General features: G+C 41.6%; 1 protein-coding gene across 1 annotated transcript in view; it reads left to right on the top strand.

Annotated features, from left to right (window-relative positions):
- The window catches only part of LOC132780063 (protein phosphatase 1 regulatory subunit 37), a 61,493-nt gene that overhangs the window by 24,657 nt on the left and 12,830 nt on the right, over positions 1 to 24,006 (top strand). The window contains exons 2-8 of the mRNA XM_060783593.2: positions 5,398 to 5,495; positions 8,070 to 8,115; positions 10,538 to 10,638; positions 13,039 to 13,158; positions 15,859 to 16,009; positions 21,220 to 21,375; positions 22,849 to 22,961. Coding sequence (XP_060639576.2) covers positions 5,398 to 5,495; positions 8,070 to 8,115; positions 10,538 to 10,638; positions 13,039 to 13,158; positions 15,859 to 16,009; positions 21,220 to 21,375; positions 22,849 to 22,961 — 785 coding nt within the window. The remainder of the gene's footprint in view (positions 1 to 5,397; positions 5,496 to 8,069; positions 8,116 to 10,537; positions 10,639 to 13,038; positions 13,159 to 15,858; positions 16,010 to 21,219; positions 21,376 to 22,848; positions 22,962 to 24,006) is intronic.

The raw sequence follows: 24,006 nt of genomic DNA, 5'->3' as shown, positions 1-24,006 counted from the left end.
TATCTAAGTCGGGAACAAGTGACTCAGCGTTAAAGAAGAAAACTGCCCACAGACTTCAAACCATTTTTGATTGAATAGAGTTGTGAGGGGTTTGTGTGTCTGTGTTTGAGAGAAAGATGTACATGCTGAGGTGGGAAGCTGTGGCAGGTCTGTGCCCTGATTTTCGCTCCCAAAACTCTGGTGGGCTCATAGCCTGCAATAAACCAAAAAAGAGCTGGCTGGAAATCAAATTCATTTTTTTCCAAAATGTTAAATGATGCACACACACACACACTCTAAACTTTTGCAAAGATGAATGGCTGCTTTTGGAGGTTTCTAGCATCAGCAGTTCATCAGGAGTATGGCTATCATATATGGGCGTATGTGTGCAAGCAAAATGAAGATAAGAATTCTACCTGAAAGAGATTTTCCTGTCATCCTCAAATTTCTAGCATTGCAGAGAGCAAGACAGAATTCTTCTACATGCTGCATTTGCATTGCATTGCTCACTTGGCCTTCTACTTTAATTTGGATATCTAAAGCCATTTCTGAAGTTTTAGTTGATTGCAATGCCATAGATTTGGATTTTCATGGGAAGAGGAGAGAGTCTTATTTGGGGTCAGTAACCTCATTCCTCCCTCCCTGGGCAAAGAAGGCCCTTTTTTCATGTCAGGAGTGACTCAAGAAACTGCAAATCACTTCTGATGTGAGAGAATTGGCCATCTACAGGAATATTGCCCAGGGGACGCACGGATGTTTTACCATCCCGTGGGAGGCTTCTCTCATGTCACTGCATGGGAAGCTGGAGATGACTGATGGGAGCTCACCCCGCTCCCAGGAGCCCCTGGTGGTGCAATGGGTTAAACCCCTGTGCCGGCAGTACTGAAGACTGACAAGTTGCTGGTTCGAATATGGGGAGAGGCAGATGAGCTCCCTCTATCAGCTCCAGCTCCTCATGCGGGGACATGAGAGAAGCCTCCCACAAGGATGATAAAAACATTAAATCATCTGGGCGTCCCCTGGGCAGTGTCCTTGCAGATGGCCAATTCTCTCAAACCAGAAGCAACTTGCAGTTTCTCAAGTCGCTCCTAACACAATAAAAAAAACCCTCTCCATGGGTTCAAACTGCTGACTTTTAGGTCAGCAGTTCAGCTGTCACAAGGGTTTAACCCATTGTGTCACCAGGGGCTCCAAAGAGGAGCTAAATGCTGCAAAATAGCCTTAAACACATATGGCTCCAAACCTGCACTTAGCTCACCCCCCGATTGTAAATAGTCAGAAATGATACCCAAAAAGTAAAACACAATCAAACTTTCCATAATTGTTTCTTGACACACTGAACATCATATATACATTCTTTGAGTCCCCTTCCCCCTTTTTTCTTTTTGCAAAAGGTAGTTTTTGAAAAGCTGCAGCTAATGTTATGCAGCTAGAATTGTCTGAATACAGTATGTTGTGAGGTTTCCGTTCCACTAAGACTTGTTGAGAAGAAGAGGTTGCAGCAAACATTGCTTTCGAGTTCTGGAATGAAGCCTACCAGAATTCCTCCCTAGTTCATTCCCTCCCTTGTCCCCAGTAATTATTGCTCCACTGTTGTCTGTTAACTGGAAAAATGCTCAGTATGTGCTTATGTGCACTTTCTGTTCCTATTTTATGGAAAGCCCTGTCCCCTTCCTTCATTCAGCAGTATGCTGTGCTATTCCAAAATTGAGTTTACTCATAGTGCCAACAGCCAGTCTGCATAAAATCTCTGTTCACTGGAATGTCTTTAAAAACTGGTAACTTCGGTTTATCCTGTATTTGCTGATGTGATGTGAGGCAGCTTCCCAGAGAAGCAAAGATGGGCTGGAAAAGGTTCAACAAGATCTAATATTCCACATTCCCCTGGTTGCTATTTGTTATTTTTAGATGACAAAAGCTGCTTTGTTTGGAAGCACTGTTTTTAACCTCCTTAGTCTGTCTACTTTGCACCACCAGTATACTTTGAACTATGCTCCTTCATTGGATTTCCTTTAAAATAAATTATGGCCGTTGTAAACAACTTTCAATCTGCACTGAAATGTAAGAAAGCATAAACAGTAAGTTGCACATTTAGAATTGGACTTTATTGGAAAGATTTCCGGACTCTTGGCATAAAATATACTACACTTAGAATTTGTGAAAGCTACAAATGCAAAACAAAACAAAAGAGTTCTTTTTTCCCCCCCTTTTGCACATAAATGTAATTAAAATGGAGGTGTGGAGCAGCTGCAGCCATGTGGAAATTTCTAGTCTTTCACAATAATTACATGAGGAGCAGAACGATCCTTTCCCAACCTGGGCGTAGGGTGCGGGTGGATGGTTTGTTCTGCTTCACTAATCCTAGGCCAGACTACAACCTTGTAATTGGATCTCTGTACAACATGCGCCTTTTTTTTTTTTTTTGTGATGCAGAGCCTGTTGTTCATTCAAGAGCCAGTTCCTGGAGCCTTCAAAGTTGCCCGATGTTTGTGTCTGTTGAATGACTTTTCTCTCTCTACATGCCAATACAAGGCTTCAGACTTAAACCACAAGCTGTTGCTGCTTAATCCTGAGAATGTTTGTGCAGAAAGTTGCTCCGAAGGCAGCTTTCACAGGCTGCCAAGAACTGTTGCCTTAAGAATATACCCATAATTGCTGTCTACCCAAGAAATGCCTCCTTTTGTAAAGAAGAGGAGGTCAGTGGAGGTGAGAGAGCAGACAGGCACCTAGGGCAGCTTAAGCAATTACCAGTAATGATAAAACTATTCAGGATATTCCATTGTTGTTGTGTTCCTTTGAGTCTTCTCAGTTTATTGTGATCACAAGATGAACCTGTCATATATTTGGTTTTTGTTGTTTTTGTAATATTTGTTCAAAAACGGGTTGCCTATCCATTCCTCTTGAGACTGTGACTTTTCTGTGGTCATCAGCAGGTTTCCATGGTCAAGTAGAGTTTCATACCCTTGTTGCCAGTGTCTTAGGTCATTGTATCTCCTGAAAAATTCTCCATCAAAATGTCAGCTTTGTTCATACCTAAGAGAACATCCAGACTGGTCAAACAGTCTCAGATTTTGTTGCTGTTCTTTCTGATTGTATTCAGGATGAGAATAAACTCAGTTGTGGAGTTGATATAAAAAGACACTGATCCTATGGAGAACTAACAGTATCTATTTTGAGATTATCAAAATGTGTATGGATCTCCAAACTAAAATAGGAAAGAACAGGAACGAAACCTTGGATTTTCTAACAGTATAGATATGCTCTGATTGAGGATTTGAACCTGTATTGTCGAAGGCTTTCGTGGCCAGAATCACTGGGTTGTTGTAGGTTTTTCAGACTGTGTGACCATGATCTACAGGGTGAGGCAGCATAACTTCCTTTTTTTCAAAACTTAATAAAACCCATTGTATGAATCAGAAATTTTTTTATAATATAGGCGCATACCTAAAGTTTTGTTTTACGTAGTTTTGAAGATCAAATTAGGTAGGTGACGTCCCCCATTCTCCATACACTGAGTAAACCGATTTCTGGCGTTTGTCATGACTCTTGCCAGCATAGCAGGCGTTATGTTGGCAATTTCTTCCTGGATGTTGGTCTTGAAATCTTGTAGGGTCCTTGGACGGTTCACAGAAACACGGGATTTCAAAAAACCCCATAGAAAAAAATCATAAGGGGCCAAATCTGGAGAGCGGGCCGACCACTCCAAATCCACTTGAAAAGTAGGCCTCAACAGGCAAAAACACACTCCTCACTGTTCCAACGCATGATGGCGACTGAACTGTGTCCGGACAAAACTATACTCCCGCCTCTTGAACGAGACCACTAGCGCTCCGCAACATCTTCAACCGACTGAATGGCGTGCATTTTAAAAAAAGGAAGTTATGCTGCCTCACCTTGTAGAAGCATTCTCTCCTGACATTTCACCTGCATCTATGGCAGGCATCCTCAGAGATTGTGAGGTCTGTTGGAAGCTAGGAAAATTTGGTTTATATATCTGCGGAAAGTCTGGGGTGGGAGAAAGAACTCTTGTCTGTTGGAGCTAGGTGTGAATGTTTCAATTGGACATCTTGATTAGTATTTGATGGCTTAACAGCTTTTAGGTGTGACTTGTTACTGCCTGGGAGAATCCTTTGTTGAGAGGTGATTAGCTGTCCCTGATTGTTTCTTGTCTGGAGTTCCCCAGTCTGGAGTTTGAGTGTTGATCTTTATTTACAGTTATAATTTTAGAGTTTTTAAAATACTGGTAGACAGATTTTGTTCATTTTCATGGTTTCTTCCTTTCTGTTGAAATTGTCCACATGCTTGTGGATTTTATTTATTTATTTATTTCGTGTACTTCTACCCCGTCTTTCTCAACCTCCGAGGGGGGACTCAGGGCGGCTTACAAAAAGGCACAATTTGATGCCTACACAATAATCCAAAAAAGTATAAAAACAGCAGTTAAACAGTTATAACAATTAAAACAATCAATATATATTGATTGTTCAGTGGCTTCTCTGTGTAGCCTGACATGGTAGTTGTTAGAGTGAAAATGAACAAAATCTAGCTACCAGTATTGAAAAAAACTTCTAAAATTATAGCACACTTCCACTATCCAAAGACCTAGAACATCTTTGGCAATGCCAAGTCCTCATGAGCACAACTAAAGTAGCCTTAGTTAAAACTCTCTCAAACCTGTAAGCGATTAACTGCCCCCATATTATGTTGTTTTTGTAAGACGTTCTGAAAAGTGCCTGTGATGCAGCTCTGAACACCTGAAGCGAAGTGCACTTTGTGGGTACTAAGGGGAAAAATATTGCCGCTGCTTTGTACACAAGGAGTGCTTCAGCAATGAGAATCCAGTGGCTTGTGTTGAATTGCTGCTTCGTGCACCTGGCCCTGATTTGGTGATGTGGGCCTCAAGTGCCCAATTCCCTGCCTCAATGAACAACCCTTTGTGGCGTCTGTCAGAATTCTGGCAAATCACCCGCTTATGCAACATCTGCTAACAACAGCAAAAACCTTCGCCTTCCTGACAGGGCTGGAAAAATCCTAGAAACCGAAGGCTGGCACTAGAGATTTGGAATTGTTTTGTGTGTGTGTGTTTTTAAAGCATCCCTTCTTCTAAGATAAAAGTTAAAAGTAGTACTTAATTTATTTAACACCAGTCTTGCAATTATATTTCAGAACATGGCAAGGTTTCCTTTAGGACCACCACTCTTAGAATGTCGGCTAGGGGATTCTGGGAGTGGTAGTCCTGACTTTTCCTGGTTGTATTATGTTTGTGCACCTTTAAGTGTCATTTTCACTCATCTTACTGTTGTCTCTGTAAGATGAGTGAAAATGGGATTTTCAGTCCTGTACTCTTGAAATGCTTTGGCCTGAATGAAATGGACATGTAGCTATTGATTTTATTCTTCCTTTCCATCTCCATTTCAGCTCAAAATGTGACGGTAGAAGAAATTCTCACTGCCTACAAGCAGGCCTGTCAGAAATTAAACTGCAAGCAGATACCCAAACTCCTGAAGCAGATCCAGGTACGTGCATTCCCTTCAGTGTACAGGACAAACATTGATCAGATCTGGCTGTGAAAACAAGAAGGTGGGTTGTCAGAAATGCCACAAAGAGCTGGTTGCAGCTGGAACTGAAGGCAGCAATGATCAAACAAAGGCTGGCTCAAAAGCCATGGTCTTCTCTTGGGACTGAATCACAGGCCTCCATTGGGGGTTATTTTGGGTGGGTTTAGCTAATGAGAAATAGGCAAAACTGTCTTCTATTTTGGGTCAAGACACTGCTCTATCTAGCTTGGTGTTGTCCTTGCTGGCAGACAGGCCAGCACTCCTGTTGGTTCTAGATCTTCCTAGATCTACTTGGCTATCCCCTCCACCTGCGCTAGGATTCAACCTAGGATTATTTACCCGTGTACCATATGCTCTTCCATGATAGTGCCCCCCCCCCTCAAATCCCATTACATTCACTTGAGTCAGGTCTTTGTATTGTTCCTAAAGCAGCTTTGTCCACTTGAGAAAAAATGGTGGAACAGACCTTAGAAACAGGATGAGCTACTAGATGGGGATTTTTTAAAACTCCAGGGCTAAATTCAGTTTCAAAGATAATCTTGGGGGTAAGGTAAAGGGTTTCCCCTTACATTAAGTCCAGTTGTGTCTGACTCTGGGGGTTGGTGCTCATCTCCATTTCTAAGCTGAAGAGCTGGCATTGTCCATAGACTCCTCCAAGGTCATATGGCCAGCATGACTGCATGGAGCTCTGTTTCCCTCCCGCCGGAGCAGTACTTATTGATCTCCTCACATTTGCATGTTTTCAAACTGCTAGGTTGGCAGAAGCTGGGGCTAATAGCAGGAGCTCATGCCTCTCCCTGAATTCGAACCTGCGACCTTTCGGTCAACAAGTTCAGCAGCTCTGTGCTTTAACCCACTGCACCACTGGGGGCTCCTACCTTGGGGGACCACACACTAATTATATGTTGGGACTAAAATCACTAATATGCTTGAGATTGCAGTTTTTGCAGGCAATACCTAAGCCTTGGGAGAAGCATTTTAAAATCTAAGAATGGGAAGGTTTGTGCTTTTTGTTCTAGAGTACTAATTCCTAGTGTGATCAGTATTTTCTTAGAAGAATGCTATATGCCTTGCATCTGGAGCAAGGAGAAATAACAGATCTTTTCTTCAGAGCAATAAAGTGTTTTTGTGTTCTGTATTGCACTTTTGTTGCCATGTAAGCCACCCCGAGTAACTTCCGGGAGATGGTGGCAGGATATAAATGAAGCTGCTATTATTATTATTATTATTATTATTATTATTATTATTATTATTCTGACACAAAAACTCAAAAACTCAATATGTCACAGCAAATGAGATATATATGCTGGATTTCGTATCACTTCTGATTTTTCATAAGTCGAACATTTCCCAATCTTCTATTATTATTTTACTGACAAAAAAAACCCTACAATATGACACAGCAAAGGTGATCTATATGCTGGATTTCATATCACAAAATCACAAGTCGAACACTTCCCAAGCGTCTAGGACTGTGTGATGTATTTTCGAATGATGCGCACAGATCAAAGTAAGGTGGCCTTTTGCAGTTGACAGATCGTGATTTTGTCAATGTTTATTGTTTCCAAATGCTGGCTGAGATCTTTTGGCACGGCACCCAGTGTGCCGATGACCACTGGCACCACCAGTGTTCCAAAACTTTGCCCGTCTGGATTCGAAAGTTCCACAGTATTTTTGCGTGTTCATTTTCTACTACCTTTGCAGGTTTATGATCCCACCAGTTCTTTACTACTGGCAGGTGGTACTTGTGACATAAGTTCCAGTGAATCATCTGGGCCACAGAATTGTGCCTCTGTTTGTAGTCCATTTGTGTGATTTTCTTGCTGCAGCTGAGGATATGATCCATGGTTTCATCAGCTTCCTTGCACATAATGATGATGATGATGATTATTATTATTATGGCCTCCTTCTATTAGATGCAAACTCTAGCTGAGACTGAAACAATTAGTGCTAAATGAAAACATCTCCTTCCCTTTTCATGATCCCCACAAGTTTGGAAGGCTGCTGTTGACAGGGGGCTAAACTCACCCACTCTCCTGTTGAGTTTCCAGGCCCCGTATTTATTGCCCTAGAATGCCTGAATCAATGCTGTAGATGTAGCTTCATTCCAGGCATCCTGGGAAACAAATGCAGCAATTGCAAGTCCGGTAAGAGTAGAAGTGAGCTTTTATGTCCCTCCTTCACCTCAAAATGCACAGCTATTCCTTTGGGAATGTGTAGTTCCATATGAAACCAAAGCACTGTCCCAAACAGAATCATAGTGCAAATTAATTTCTAAAAAATGAAACTAGAACTGAGAATGATCTACTCCAGAGGAGTCGGCCATGTTTGCGGGTCTTCCTGAAACTGGACTTTGAGATAATTCAGGATCTGGGCTGGTTCCTGAATAATTTTTTTGAGTCAGAGTGAAAGTTAGATGTCACTTGCCATGTTTAGGTCATTTGAAACATGGAGATTAATAAACTGCTTTATTTACTTCCCTATCTTAAACCAATTCTTTTCTGTGTGTACTAAACTTCTGCTCTGTTACAGGAATTTAAGGACCTGACACCCAGGATAGATTGCCTGGATCTGAAAGGTAGGTTCCCAAGCCTCCTCCTGATATAGTGGAGATTATAATTTCTTGCCTCCTGTGGGTATTCATCTCTGGATGTGATCTCCCAAATTTCTTTCTCAGGATTTTATTCCATTTATCTGCATTTGAAAATAATCATCTTTGGGAACAACAAGCTGTGGTGTGGGGATTGAATGATTAGGGTTGCTTATTCTGGAACTATTTAAGACATAGTATGCAAATTGGCGAACTCAGAGGTCTTGTTTTGGCTGACGAGATTGTGAAATATGGTGCACCAAAAGCTGGCACAGACTTTTGCCAATCTGCCAGTATTCCTCCCTCCATCTTTTCATTCTTTTTTCTGGTTTTAAAAAAAAGCTTGCAAATTTTTGGAAGCACACCAGATTGTGTAACAATGTTGGCACATGCAAACAATCACATTGCAGGCGTAGATACAATCTTTGCAACGTGAGGCAGGCAGACACACACACAACCTTGATTGGAGCTACGTGGAGTCATTTGACGTGGAGAAGAGAAGACTGAGAGGTGAACATGATAGCCATCTTTAAATATTTGAAGGGATGTCTTGTAGAAAATGAAATGAGCTTGTTTTCCGCCTCTGCAGAGACTACATCACAAACAACTGCATTCAAAGTATAAAAAAAAAGATTCAGTTTAAACATTCAAAAGAAGTCTTTTTTTATTCTGATAGCTCTCCAATAGTGGAATAGATTGCCTTGGTTGATAGTAGACCAAGCAGAGAAGGGATGAAATCCTGTCAGGGGCACTTTAGTTGTGTTTCACTGCATAGCAATGAATTGGTCAAGAAGGCCACAACTTTTTCAAAGTCGATGATGCTATGCCTGCTGTTCATTCGTTCAGTCGTTTCTGACTCTTCGTGACCTCACGGACCAGCCCACGCCAGAGCTCCCTGTCAGTCGTCACCACCCCAGCTCCTTCAAGGTCAATCCAGTCACTTCCTTCCATCTTGCCCTTGGTCGGCCCCTCTTCCTTTTTCCTTCCATTTTCCCCAGCATCATTGTCTTCTCCAAGCTTTCCTTTCTTCTCATAATGTGACCAAAGTACTTCATCTTGGCCTCTACTATTCTTCCCTCCAATGAGCAGTCAGGCTTTATTTCTTGAATTTGTCAAGAAGGCCACAACTTTTTCAAAGCTGATGATGCTATGCCAGGCATGGGGAAACTTGGGCCCTCCAGGTGTTTTGGACTTCAACTCCCACAGTTCCTAACAGCCTCAGGTCTATTCCTTTCCCCCCTCAGTCATTTAAGCAGAAAGGGCCTGAGGCTGTTAGGAATTGTGGGAGTTGAAGTCCAAAACACCTGGAGGGCCCAAGTCTGCCTATGCCTGTTCTATGCCATAACTGTTGTTTCATAACTGCAGACTCCCTCCTTCCTTCAAAACACATCAGTGGACATCCTGTTTGTGTCGCAAAGGCAGGTTGCTGACTTCAGGGTGGATTTGTGTACTGACTTTGCTTGTAAAGTCTCAGTTGCCAAAGAGAGCATGGATCTAGTGGGTAGGGCAGACAAATTGCCAGAGCCTCGGGCCTGGGAGGGTGGGGACTCCATTGGAGCAGAAAAGCAGGAGAGTGCACATGACAGCTGAGCAGATGGTATGTGATGGGGCAGGAGGAGGAGAACCAGCAGCCGCTTCAGGTTATTTGGCTCTGTGACAGGAATGGAGGCTAGACCTCTAATTCGCTTGTTCTGTATATTTCAATAAAATCATAGAATCATAGAATTGGAGGAGACCTCTTTGGCTATCCAGTTCAACCCCCTGCCAAGAAGCAGGAAAATCGCATTCAAAGCACCCCCAACAGATGACCATCCAGCCTCTGTTTAAAAGCCTCCAAAAAGAAGCCTCAACTACACTCCATGGCAGAGAGTTCCACTGCTGAACAGCTCTCACAGTCAGGAAGTTCTTCCTAACGTTCAAATGGAATCTCCTTTCTTCTAGTTTGAAGCCATTGTTCCATGTCCTAGTCTCCAGGGCAGCAGAAAACAAGTTGCTCCCTCCTCCCTATGACTTCCCCTCATATATTTATTCATGGCTATCATGTCTCCTCTCAGCCTTCTCTTCTTCGGGATAAACATGCCCAGCTCTTTAAGCTGCACCTCATAGGGCTTGTTCTCCAGACCCTTGATCATTTTAGTTCAGGTGGAATCTCCTTTCCTGTGGTTTGAAACGTCCTAGTCTCCAGGGCAGCACAAAACAAGCTTTCTACCTCCTCCCTATGACTTCCTCTCACATATTTATACATGGCCATCATGTCTCCTCTCAGCCTTCTCTTCTCAAGAAGAATTCTATTTTCTTTTTTTCATTTCCCAAAATATTCATGCTGACTGGGGGATTCTGGGAGACTCGATCCAAAAAAGTATGTTTCTAAGTTCTTGCAAACTTAACATTTATACTTTTATTTTTCCAGGGGAGAAGTTGGATTACAAGGCTTGCGAGGCCCTGGAAGAGATATTTAAACGCCTCCAGTTCAAAATAGTAGATTTGGAGCAAACGAACCTAGATGAAGACGTATGTAACATATGTAGCTGTATAATAAACATTTATGTCCCTGGCCCATGTCCTTCTGAATATTTCACATGACACCCGAAAGAATCCCATACTACCATATACAGTTTAGCCTTGAGACTTTGATTGTAAAGAGCTTTTGTTGTAAGGCTGGATGCGGGACAGGGCTCTGAATTTACTTACTTCTGAGCTCACTGTCAGCTTCAAACTCTATATTTTCTATATCCCACAAAAAAATGTAATTCATCTCATTTGTGGCAGTACAGAAGGATCTAGCTGCCCCTTCATACACATTATGTCAATCTTGCCTAAATATAACATTATGATTTGGTACGTTTTATCAACAGGTTCATTGAGGAGGGTAGACCCAAGCTTGCAAAATAATTTTTTTTGGTTTTGTTTTGATGAGGTGAAAAGCTGCCCTGAGTTGTTGATTTGCTTTGCTTTGCTTTGCTTTGCTTTGCCTTACCTTGCCTTGCCTTGCCTTACTGGTTTTTCAGGGCCAGGACTAGTTATTCCATTGCCTGGGGCCATTTCCCAGTTCTGTTTTCTCCTTACCTGAATCTGGCAGCTCATAAATGAAATAAAGGAATAATCTGGAATATCTCATTTTAATAGTTTCTGTTACACAGTAATATGAAACACTTGAATGGGAAAAGCAATTAAGAACTGACTTAATAAAATCCAGGTATTTCTGCTTTATAGTGGGTGGTACCTCTATGAATCATTCCGTTATCAAATTGGAATTATGTAAATTTTAGGTTAAGATAATATTTTAATGGAAACGCTAATAATTTCATTTTATATCATCATATAAATGAAAGTGCTTACATACAGAAATAAGCTAGTAAAGACAAACCCAGCTCTCAAAAGTACACAAACATCTGGGACAAGATTGATGTGCTTACATACATAAACTTCTGAGCTGGAATAAGAACAAGAATTATTACAGTTCTTTTAATAGATGTAACCTTTCAGTCTTTGCAGCTATCTAGATTCTTCGACTCAGTGCAGACTGGGTTGTTGTGAGTTTTCTGGGCTGTGTAGTCATGTTTCAGAAGCATTCTCTCCTGATGTTTTGCCCACATCTATGGAAGGCATTCTCAGAGGTCATGTCTGTTGGAAACTAGGCAAGTGGGGTTTATATATCTGTTGCATAGTGTCCATGGTGGGAGAAAGAACTCTTGTCTGTTGTAGGCAGATGTGAACGTTGCAGCTTCATTGGCTGCCGATAAGTTGCCGAGCCAAATTCAAGGTGCAGGTCATCACCTATAAAGCCCTAAACGGTTCGGGCCCTGCCTATCTCCGCATTCGCATCTCCTCCTATGAACCGGCACGAGCTCTAAGATCTTCTGGGGAGGCCCTCCTCTCGGTCCCACTACCATCTCAAGCGCGGTTGGTAGGGATGAGAGAGAGGGCCTTCTCGGTGGTGGCCCCCCATCTCTGGAACACCCTTCCAAGGGAAATAAGGCAGGACCCATCCCTCCCCTCCTTTCGTAAGAGCTTGAAGACCTGGTGGTTTCAATAAGCCTTTGAAAATGACCAGTTCTAACTCAGCCCCACACATTGTCGAATATGGCCTTATTCTTCCTACCAGTTACCCAGATTAATTGCCTTGAACAGGCAGAATTACTTTTAATATATGTGTGTTATGGTGACAATTTTTATGTTTATATTTTGTTTGTTAATCTTATGTTTATGTTGTTTTTACTCTGTATGTTTTGTGATATTACTTGGGGAGATGGAGCGGTATATAAATAAAGTATTATTATTATTATTATTATTATTATTATTATTATTAATTGACTACCTTGATTAGCACTGAATGGCCTTGTAACTGCAAAGCCTGGCTGTGTCCTGCCTGGGGGAATCCTTTGTTGGGAGATGTTAACTGGCCTGATTGTTTCTTGTCTCGAATTCCCCTGTTTTTTTTAGTGTTGCTCTTTATTGTCCTGATTTTAGAGTTTTTTTATACATATCTCAGTAAACACAGTGCAGACCAGGCTCAATAAGGGCAGTGTTGTGAGGGCAGTGTTTTGGCTGGTATGAACTGGTTTTGTGCATATCTATCTGGGATCATTTTTTGGCAGATAATTCTAAGTATCACTTGCTAAACTACAAATCTCAGAAAGTATGGAATCAGGATGCTATAACTGTGCATTGTGCCCCATCAGACAAGGCAAGATATGCACAGAGTTTGGGCAGTATGCCTTGAGAAAGAGGAGACTTGCTTTTGGTTAACTGTCCTGCCAATCTTTCTTCACATCAAAGAGAACTTGCACATAATTCCACGTGGACATTTTGTGCCTGACCTAAATAAAGTGTTATGTCTTTTGTCAGTAGACTTCTGCCTTGATGTTGATGTTTTTTTCTGTCTCCATCCCCCTCTTTTGTCTTTGCCAGGGTGCCTCAGCACTGTTTGATATGATTGAATACTATGAGTCAGCCACACACCTCAACATTTCCTTTAACAAACACATTGGCACTCGAGGTTGGCAAGCTGCTGCGCACATGATGAGGAAGGTTTGTATTGAAATGTCCCACCATCTTTAAGTGCATTGCTTGCAGACGGCATAGGAGAGCTGCAACTTCCATGCTTAGCCCAAGCTTTATTATCAAACTACTATCACCAGTGCCAGGCAATGCTGCAAAAGGCCTTAAATTCCCATTTTTCTACAGAATATTTTTAGGAAGCGGGAAAGGGAAGCTCTTTGTTTTAAGGCAGAAATTTGGCAGGTTCTCCACAATTTCATGGGCCTAGTGAGCAGCAAATCTACCCACACACACACAACACACACACTCGTCGTCTGGCCTGGTGAGAGGAATGCAGACTCATTTGCGCCGCTCTGTCTGTTACAGACATCGGGACCCCAGTGGGACCCAGCCCCCTTGCCGGGAGGATAAACCTCTTTGCCATTCTCTGACCATTCAGGAATTTAGTAATCTCTGGCGTTAACAAGCTTATTGCTCTTGCTTTTTTCTAGCTGTTGGTGAAATATTTTTCCCTTCCGCCACTGAAAAGTTAGTCCCGACCAAGAGGAATTGTGGGGTGAGGGCTAATCCTGCAAATGCTATTCTTTCTGTTGCACGGATTTGGACCAACTCGAGAATACGTGGAAATATATATATATCTATATCTACCTCAAATGAACATTCCCACAACCTGGCTAGATATTTCTTTCATTTGTTTTTGTGGATCTGAACACTTGAGATTTGAGATGAGGTTTGCTTTTCCTGCTTTCAAGTAGTTTCCAAGTTACGATGGCTTTCTTGGCAAGACTTATTCTGAGAAGGATTGCCACCGTTGACTTCTCCCAAAATAATTTGACCATGGTCACCTGGTATGTTTATGTGTCCAAGTTGGGGATTTGAACCTTGGTCTCCTGGAGCCCTAGTCCAACACTCCATTATGCTGGCTCACAGATCTCTCTGTATAAGGCAGTGGTTCACAACCTGTGGTCCCCCAGATGTTTTGGCCTTCAACTCCCAGAAATCCTAACAGCTGGTAAACTGGCTGGGATTTCTGGGAGTTCTATGCCAAAACACCTGGGGACCTACAGGTTGAGAACCACTGGTAGAAGGCTACCATGCAATGAGTGAGATTATTGGGCCTGTTACTGTCAATTCTGACTAATCTGGCACGTCTGAAGGATCTGTGGCAGGAGTCCTTGGTAGACCTGTTCTTTGAGATATCAGGAAATGAGCCTAGGACTGTGTGTTTACAGAGCAGATGCCCCACAATGGAACTGTCTCCAAGACCATTGGAGAGCTTGTTTCTATCTGGTGCAAGTCTGACACAGGTCAGTAGTTTCAGGAAAACTATTTTGAGATTAAACTAAAAGAGCGTCCTCTTCTCCCTTTGTCACAGGTTTTCAAACTTTGACTCACTGCCCATGAGTGGGTGGAGATGGGTGAAGCTCAGTTCTTAGACGCTGTCAGATTGTAGCTCTCATCAGCCCTAGACAGTGCAGCTAACAATGAAGCCCATGCCAGTTACACTGCCAACAATATAGGGAGGACTCAACTGCCACATTGTACACCTCTGCATTAGGAACGTCCTAATGATCCAGTGGAAGTCGGTGTTGTTTAGTGGCTTGACTGTGGGACCAATTCTCTGGGAGACCAGGGTTCAGATATCCATTCAGCCATGAAAAAACACTTGTGGAGCTCTGAACAGGTTGCACTCCTTTAGTCTAAGACAGCATTGCTCAACCTGGGGGTTGGGACCCCTGGGGGGGGGGGGGTCACAAAGGGGGTCACCAAAGACTATCAAAAAATAATAATTTTTGTTGGTCATGAGGGTTCTGTGTGGGAAGTTTGGCCTAATTTTATCATTGGTGGGGTTCAGAATGCTCTTTGATTCTGTGTAGGGTGAACTATAAATCTCAGCAACTACTATTTCCAAATGTCAAGGTTTATTTTCCCCAAACTCCACCAGTGTTCACATTTGGGCATATTGAGTATTCATGCCAAGTTTGGTCCAGATCCATCATTGTTTGAGTCCACAGTGCTCTCTGGATATAGGCGAACTACAACTCAAAAACTCAAGCTCAGTTCCCACCATCCACCAAGCCCTTCCAGTATTTTCTGCTGGTCATGGGAGTTCTGTGTGCCAACTTTGGTTCAATTCTATCGTTGGTGGAGTTCAGAATGCTCTTTGATTGTCGGTGAACTATGAATCCTAGCAACTACAACTCCCAAATGACAAATTAATCCCCCCACCCCTACCCCACCAGTAATCAAATGTGGGTGTATTGGGTATTTGTGCCAAATTTGGTCCATTGAATGAAAATACATCCTGCATATGAGATATTTACATGACAATTCATAACAATAGCAAAATTACAGTTATGAAGTAGCAACAAAATTAGTTTAATGGTTGGGGTCGCCACAATATGAAGAACTGTATTAAGGGGTTGTGGCATTCGGAAGGTTGAGAATCACTGGTCTAAGAGAAAGGCAGTGGCAAATCCCCTCTGGACGAATCCTGCCAAGAAAATGTTGCGATAGGGTTGCCACAAGGCAGAGCCGACTTGAAAGCACCTAATGATAACAACTAATGACTCAGTAACATGACTACATGTTTCAAAACATTAGTTTGGCAACAGACACCTGATGAGTCCCGAGCCAAACAAATGTGTTTACAATACTTCTACCATCATACTGTTTTGAAAAAGAAGTGACGCAGGCATGAGCCTTCCTGACTTTTGCGTTTTCTTGCAGACAAACTGTCTCCAGTACTTGGATGCCCGTAATACGCCGCTGCTGGATCACTCTGCACCGTTTGTGGCTCGTGCTTTGCGCATCAGCAACAGCCTGACTGTCCTGCACTTGGAGAATGCAAGCCTTTCAGGACGTCCCCTCATGTTGCTAGGTGAATATATTGAATTGGCTTTTCTCTCTCAGTGTGGTAGTTCATTTCTTCTTTTCTTTGTCTCTTTACCTTTAACTGTAGTTGTATCCTGCCCTGCCATGGTGAATGCAGTTGACTTGCAGGCAGGTTGTTTCTTTGATGGTGGATTCTGCCCTTTAGAGCAGCATAAGTATGCACAGTTGATATTTCACATAGCCAGAGCTTGTAAAAATTATTATTTTGGACTGCAACTGGCTGGAGAAGTCTAGTAGTACCCCAAAGTGTATTTATTTATCGTGTCAGGAGCAGACTAAACAGTTTTACTGCATTTTTTTAAACAAACAAACAAACAAACAAACAAAACACAAAGTTTGCAAGCTTGGTAGTTGATTAAATGTCCTTTGACCAGTAGCTGGCCACTTGGAGTGCCTCTGGTGTTACTATAAGAAGGTCCTCCATTGTGCATGTAGCAGGGCCCTGGTTGCATTGCAGCAGGTGGTCTGTAGTTTGCTCTTCTCCACACTCGCATGTCGTGGATTCCACTTTGTAGCCCCATTTCTTAAGGTTGGCTCAGCATCTCGTGGTGCTTAAGCAGCTGAGGGGGGAAAGGAAGAGGTCTGAGGCCAGGAATTGTGGGAGTTGAAGTCCAAAACACCTGGAGGGCCGAAATTTGCCCATGCCTGGCCTAGTCTAATTACATATATTAGAAACCAACACTTTCTCATTAGTTAATTTTCCAGATCACCAGACTGGGCCACAGCAACGTGTGGCAGGGGATGGCTAGTAAACAATAATAACAGATGAGAACACCAATGGTTATGGCTAGTAAACAATAATAACAGATCAGAACACCAATGGTTATGGCTAGTAAACAGTAATAACAGATCAGAACACCATTGGTGTTCTGATCTGTTATTATTGTTTACTAGCCATCCCCTGCCACACATTGCTGTGGCCCAGTCTGGTAATCTGGAAAATAAAGTAACGAGAAAGTGTTGGTTTCTAATATATGTAATTTCTTTCTCCCTGAGAGTAAACAGTATTTCTTCTTGTTTCTTTTTTCCGTGTTGATGTAGAGATTGTCTGGTTTGTTTACTCTGGAACATGCAACATATAATTGTCCTTCTTTAAGGGTCCATTTGAAATCTGTGATACTATATCTGCCATACACATATGTGTGTGCGAATCATATCTATCTATCTGTATCTATGGCTGGATGGCTCTTTGTCAGGAGGGCTTTGGTTTTCTTGCTCTGGTGTTTTCTTGCCTTGGTGAAGAGAGTTGGACTGGATGGCCTTAAGACAGCATTTCTCAACCTGGGGGTTGGGACCCCTGCAGAGGTCATAAAGTGGTATCAGAAAGGTCACCGAAACCTTCAGAAAACACAGAATTTTCTGTTGGTCATGGGGGTTCTGTGTGGAAAGTTTGGTTCAATTCTATCGTTGGTGGGGTTCAGAATGCTCTGTAGGTGAACTATAAATCCCAGTTACTACAACTCCCAAATGTCAAGGTCTATTTTCCCCAAACTCCATCTGTGTTCACATTTGGGCATATGGAGTATTTGTGCCAATTTGGTCCAGATCTCTCATTGTTTGAGTCCACAGTGCTCTCTGGATATAGGTGAACTACAACTCCCAAACTCAAGGTCAGTGCCCACCAAACCCTTCCAGAATTTTCTGTTGGTTGTGGGAGTCCTATGTGCCAAGGTTGGTTCAATTCCATCATTAGTGGGGTTCAGAATACTCTTTGATTGTAGGTGAACTGTAAATCCCAAATGACAAAATCAATTTTTTGAGCGATGGTCACTCCTTGGGGTAGTTGGTGTATTGTGTCCAAATTTGGTGGCAGTTTGTTCAGTGGTTTTTGAGTTGTGTTAATCCCACAAACGAACATTACATTTTTATGTATATAGATGGTGCGGATACTTATGTTTCTTTTTGACTGGAGGGAACTACTAGCTAAGAGCCCTGACCAACCTCTGCATGTTTGTTCTTTCAAGTATGAAACCAAGTATGATGATTAATATTGGGCTTTAGCTCTAAAAGAGGTCTTTTGTGCCTCTTAAGATTGGTGCAAGGTGCTAAGAGGCAGTAGTAAACTTACAGTGGCTAAATTTCTGCATTCTGGCTGAGAGCTTTAATAATGAATTGGAGCCAGCCTCAGGAAACTATAAAATGCAGACCTGTAGCAATAATGAATGAAGTTTGAAAACGAGTCTCCTTTGGTTACGGCTGCTGCGTCCTGTGAGCTCAAGGACAAACACCACACTCCATTTGACCTTGTGATATATTTTTTTGTTCCGAGTATCTACAATTGAGCAGAACAGAGGTCTCAATACTTTACTAGTGTGTTCTTAGTCTTCTCCTTCCACTTTCTTCTTACTCTCTTCACCAGAAAGTTCTGCTCCAGTGTATGGCACACAAAGCCTTGAATGTATCTATGTGGGCAGATGTGGGCAACTGTGGGAGGTTAAAGGACACTTGCATGGGCTATACCCCCATTAGTAAAAACTAGAAAAACGTGTCTCTAGATGATCCTATTATTTTTGCCATTGTAGACCCAGGAAAGGGATTTACTTAACCAAGAAAATGGCCTAACCAGCCTCCCCCCCCCTTTTTTTTTTAATATGAGGGAAAAAGCACCCAGCTCTCTTGGGGGGCATTTTGGGAAAATATAATTCAACCCTTGGGAATTAGAAATGTCCTTAGGGCAGTGGTTCTCAACCTTCCTAATGCCACGACCCCTTAATACAGTTCCTCATGTTGTGGTGACCCCCAACCATAACATTATTTTTATTGCTACTTCACAACTGTAATTTTGTTACTGTTATGAATCGTAATGTAATTACCGTATCTGATATGCAGGATGTATTTACAATCACTGGACGACATTTGTCACAAATACCCGATATGCCCAAATTTGAATACTGGTGGAGTTGGAGGGATTTGTTTTGTCATTTTGGAGTTGTAGTAGCCTACAATCAAAGAGCATTCTGAACTCCACCAATGATGGAATTGAACCAAACTTGGCACACAGAACTCCCATGACCTACAGAAAATATTGGAAGTGTCGGGTGGGCACTGACCTTGAGTTTGGGAGTTGTAGTTCACCTGCATCAGAAAGCACTGTGGACTCAAACAATGATAGACCCGGACCAAACTTGGCACAATACTCAATATGCCCAAATGTAAACACTGGTGGAGTTTGGGGGAAATAGAAATTGACATGTGGAAGTTGTAGTTCCTGGGATGTATAGTTCACCTACAATCAGAGAGCATCCTGAACCCCACCAACAATAGAATTGGGCCAAACTTCCCACACAGAACCCCCATGACCAACAGAAAATACTATGTTGTTGTAGGTTTTTTTTGGGGCTATATGGTCATGTTCTAGAGGCATTCTCTCCTGATGTTTTGCCTGCATCTATGGCAAGCATCCTCAGAGGTAGTGATTCCGGCCATGAAAGCCTTCGACAATACAGAAAATACTGTTTCCTGATGGTCTTTGGTGACCCCTCTGACACGCTCTTCCAGACCTCCCCAGAGGTCCTGACCCCCAGGTTGAGAAACACTGCCTTAGGGGCTGTGTGTGACCCATTAGCTGCATTTTGCCCATCTTGATTTAGGGTCAAACAGCTTTTTCTCAGGGTTGTTGTAGATTTTTTCGGGCTATATGGCCATGTTCTAAAGGCATTCTTTCCTGACGTTTCGCCTGCATCTATGACAAGCATCCTCAGAGGTAGTGAGGTCTGTTGGAACTAGGAAAAAGGGGTTTGTATATCTGTGGAATGACCAGGGTGGGACAAAGGACTCTTGTCTGCTGGAGCTAGGTGTGAATGTTTCAACTGACTACCTTGATTAGCATATAATGACCTGGCAGTGCCTGGAGCAAACTTTTGTTGAGAGGTGATTAGATGTCCTTGTTTGTTTCCTCTCTTTTGCTGTGCTGTTGTAATTTTAGAGTTTTTTAATACTGGTAGCCAGATTTTGTTCATTTTCATGGTTTCCTCTTTTCTGTTGAAATTGTCCACATGCTTGGACAATGGCTTCTCTGTGTAGTTTTTTTCCCCAGTCCGTTTCCTCTAGTCATGGCTGTCATTTTTGTGGAGCATCAGCCATCTTTCCATTATTATCCCTACCATCGCTTGTTTCTGCTGGGAATGAAGAGATGGCGAGGGATATAAAATGGACATTTTGGATGGAGCATATTCTTTTTCTTCCTCCTGGCCATGCTTCTTCCGTGGGATTGGCTTCCCTCCCTCTGTGTGCAATAAATATAGTGCCCAGGAAGAGAGAAAAAAAAAGAAGAAGACAGCTCTCATTGTTTAGCTTGTTGAGAAATCTAGGCCAATGCTCAATAGAGCTAAATCAATTTAAGGTAAGGCCAAAATATGGGAGCAGATTTTCTCTATCTCTTCTTGCTTGCTTGCTTGCCTCCACTGTCAAATGAGCTGCGTAGGCAGGAATTGTGTTTCAAAACAAAGTGAAACAAACAAACAAAATCAAAACCCAAGAACTTTCCCAAACTTTTCTGTTTAGGCAGAGTCACTCACAAAGTGGAAAGGCAGATGACTGGCCTCCAGAGAGGTGAATCACATATTTCAAATTGATTTTGTGGTTCCTTATAGGAATATAGTGTCTAGAATCAGGGAAGTCATGCTACTTCTCTATTCTGTCTTGTAGACCACACCTGGAATCACACTAGTGTCCAATTCTGCAATTGAAGGGAGATGTTGACTCTATGCTGAAATGTATCCAGAGGAGGGCGACTAAAATTATTAAGGGTCTGGAGAACAAGCCCTATGAGGAGTGGCTTAAAGAGCTGGGCAGGTTTAGCTTGAAGAAGAGAAGGCTGAGAGGAGACATGATGAGGGCCATGTATAAATATGTGAGAGGAAGTCATAGGGAGGAGGGAGCCAGCTTGTTTCTGCTTCCCCGGAGACTAGGACACGGAACAATGGCTTTAAAGTACAAGAAAGGAGATTCCATCTGAGCATTAGGAAGAACTTCCTAACTGTGAGAGCTGTTCAGCAGTGGAACTCTCTGCCCCGGAATGTGGTGGAGGCTCCTTTTTTGGAGGCTTTCAAACAGAGACTGGATGAATGGCCATCTGTCGGGGTGCTTTGATTGTGATTTTCCAGCTACATGGCAAGGGGTTTGTAGTGGATAGCCTATGAGGTCTCTTCCAACTCCGATTCTATTATTATCTTTGCAAATTTCTTGCTTTTTAAGCGACGGCCCTGAAAATGAACATGAACTTACGGGAGCTTTACCTGGCTGACAATAAGCTGAACAGCCTTCAGGACTCAGCACAGCTTGGCAACCTCTTAAAATTCAACTGTTACATTCAGATCCTGGACCTGAGGAACAACCACATTCTGGACTCAGGTGAGATGATCAAATCCTGTGACTTGAACACATTTATACAAAGGAAGTTGATTTGGTTGTTTTTTGTGAGTTACATTTAGTTGTTGCTACCTTGTGAAATATAATGGGGTGTCACTCTGAAACAAAACTATTTTGGAACTGGAATAAAATGAATGTAATTTTAAGAAATTCTTCAGGTATTTTTTGAGCTCTAACAATTTGCTCAGTGGTTTATTCTTGAAACTATTGAAGTCATATTCAGTAGGTAACTGGCAGCTGATTCTCATGTCAATATGCATAAGTTTCAGTTATTAGCCTATTTTATTTTATTCCAGATTACAAGACATTCTTGTAATCTGAAAGAATGGGATTGTTCGTTAGTTAATTGATGAACTTGTTAAATCTATATAAATAAAAATGTAATGTTTGTTTGTGAGATTAACATAACTCAAAAACCACTGGACGAATGGACACCAAATTTGGACCCAATACACCTATCAGGCCAATAAGTGACAGTCACTCATAAAAACACTGAAAAACACAGCAAAAGAGATTTAAAAAGCCAAAAATTAAAAAAAAAATTACAACTTATGCACAAAATCACATATACCATATATACTCGAGTATAAGCCGACCTGAATATTAGCCGAGGCACCTAATTTTACCACAAAAAACTCAGATAACGGATTAACTCCAGTATAAGCCGAGGGTGGGAAATGTAGCAGCTATTGGTAAATTGCAGAATAAAAATAGATACCAATTAAATTACATTAATTGAGGAATCAGTAGATTATATATTTTTGAATATTTACAAAAAATAGTAATTTAAGATAAGACTGTCCAACTCTGATTAAATGATTATTTACCTTATTCAATGTAAATGTGCATACGTATCCTTCCACTTATAATAAAGAGTAACATAATAAACGTAATAATAACAATAATAAAAAGAGTAAAATAATGAATGTAGCAATAACAACAATTATACAGTAAAATAATAAATGTGTAATAATAGAGTAAAATGATAAATGTAATAATAATAAATAGAATAAAAGAATAAATGAAATGAAAATAATAATAATAATAATAGTAATAATAATAATAACAGAGTAAAATGATAAATGTAATAATAATAAATAGAATAACATAATAAATGAAATGAAAATAATAGTAATAATAGTAATAATAATAACAGGGTAAAATAATAAATAACTTTGACTCGAGTATAAGCCGAGGGGGACTTTTTCAGCCTAAAAAAAGGGCTGAAAAACTAGGCTTATACTCTAGTATTTACAGTATACTCATATACACACATACATACACACACAAAACACATATACACAGACTGAGCCACAGCAATGCATGGCAAGGGACGGCTAGTTTTATATTAAACCTGTCTGTTGAAATTTTAGTGCCTGTGTCTGTAAAGTATTTGAACATCTGCATTGGTATCTCCTCTGTCTCTGCTCAGCTGTTTTGTTGTTTGGTTCCCAGGATTGGCGTACATCTGCGAGGGGCTGAAAGAGCAGCGGAAAGGCCTTGTCACGCTGGTGCTGTGGAACAACCAGCTGACTCACACTGGCATGGCCTACATGGGAATGACACTGGTGAGTCATCCGCTGACCGAAAACCAGATGCTGTGATAGCCTTTGTTAACAAAACATAGCCACCTGCTTACACTGAGTCAGGCCTTTTGGATGTTTAAATCATCGAATCCCCAGGGTATCAAGAGGAGATCGTCATGGACCTTTGGCCCTTTTAACTGGAAATGCCTGAGATTGAATTTGAGACCTTTGGAATCAAAGCACCCTCTGTTCTGGTACCCTGTCTGTGGAAAACTGCCTTCCCCTGACTAAAGTAATTACCGTATATACTCAAGTATAAGCCGACCTGAATATAAGCAGAGGCACATAATTTTACCACAAAAACTGGGAAAACGTATTGACTCGAGTATAAACCGAGAGTGGGAAATGCAGCCTCTACTGGTCAATTTAAAATAAAAAGAGATACCAATAAAATTACATTAATTGAGGCCTCAGGTGGTTCAATGTTTTTTAATCTGTATATATATCTAAATGCTCTTAGCATAATGAGTACATTAAAAACAACCAATGAACGAAATCACACCAAATTTGGCAACAAAATGTCTCACAACACAAGGAGTGACCATCACTCAAAAATTATGATTTTGTCATTTGGGAGTTGTAGTTGCTGGGATTTATAGTTCACCCATAATCAAAGAGCATTCTGAACTCCACCAACAATGGAATTGAACCAAACTTGGCACACAGAACTCCCATGACCAACAGAAAATACTAGAAGTATTTGGTGGGCATTGACCTTGAATTTTGGAATTGTAGTTCACCTCCATTCAGAGAGCACTGTGGACTCAAACAATGATGGATCTGGACCAAACTTGACAGGAATACTCAATATGCCCAAATGTAAACACAGATGGAGTGTTGGGGAAATGACCTTGACATTTGGAAGTTGTAGTTACTAGGATATATAGTTCACCTACAATCAAAGAGCATTCCGAACCTCGCCAACAATGGAATTGGGCCAAACATCCCACACAGAACCCCCATAACCAACAGAAAATTCTGTGTTTTCTGGTGGTCTTTAGTGACCCTTCTGACGCCGCCCTGGTGA

This window comes from Anolis sagrei, chromosome X (genome assembly GCF_037176765.1).
Source record: "Anolis sagrei isolate rAnoSag1 chromosome X, rAnoSag1.mat, whole genome shotgun sequence".
Taxonomy (NCBI): Eukaryota; Metazoa; Chordata; class Lepidosauria; order Squamata; family Dactyloidae; genus Anolis; species Anolis sagrei.
The sequence above is the reverse complement of the archived record's forward strand: the minus strand, read 5'-3'. Positions and strand labels throughout refer to the sequence as shown.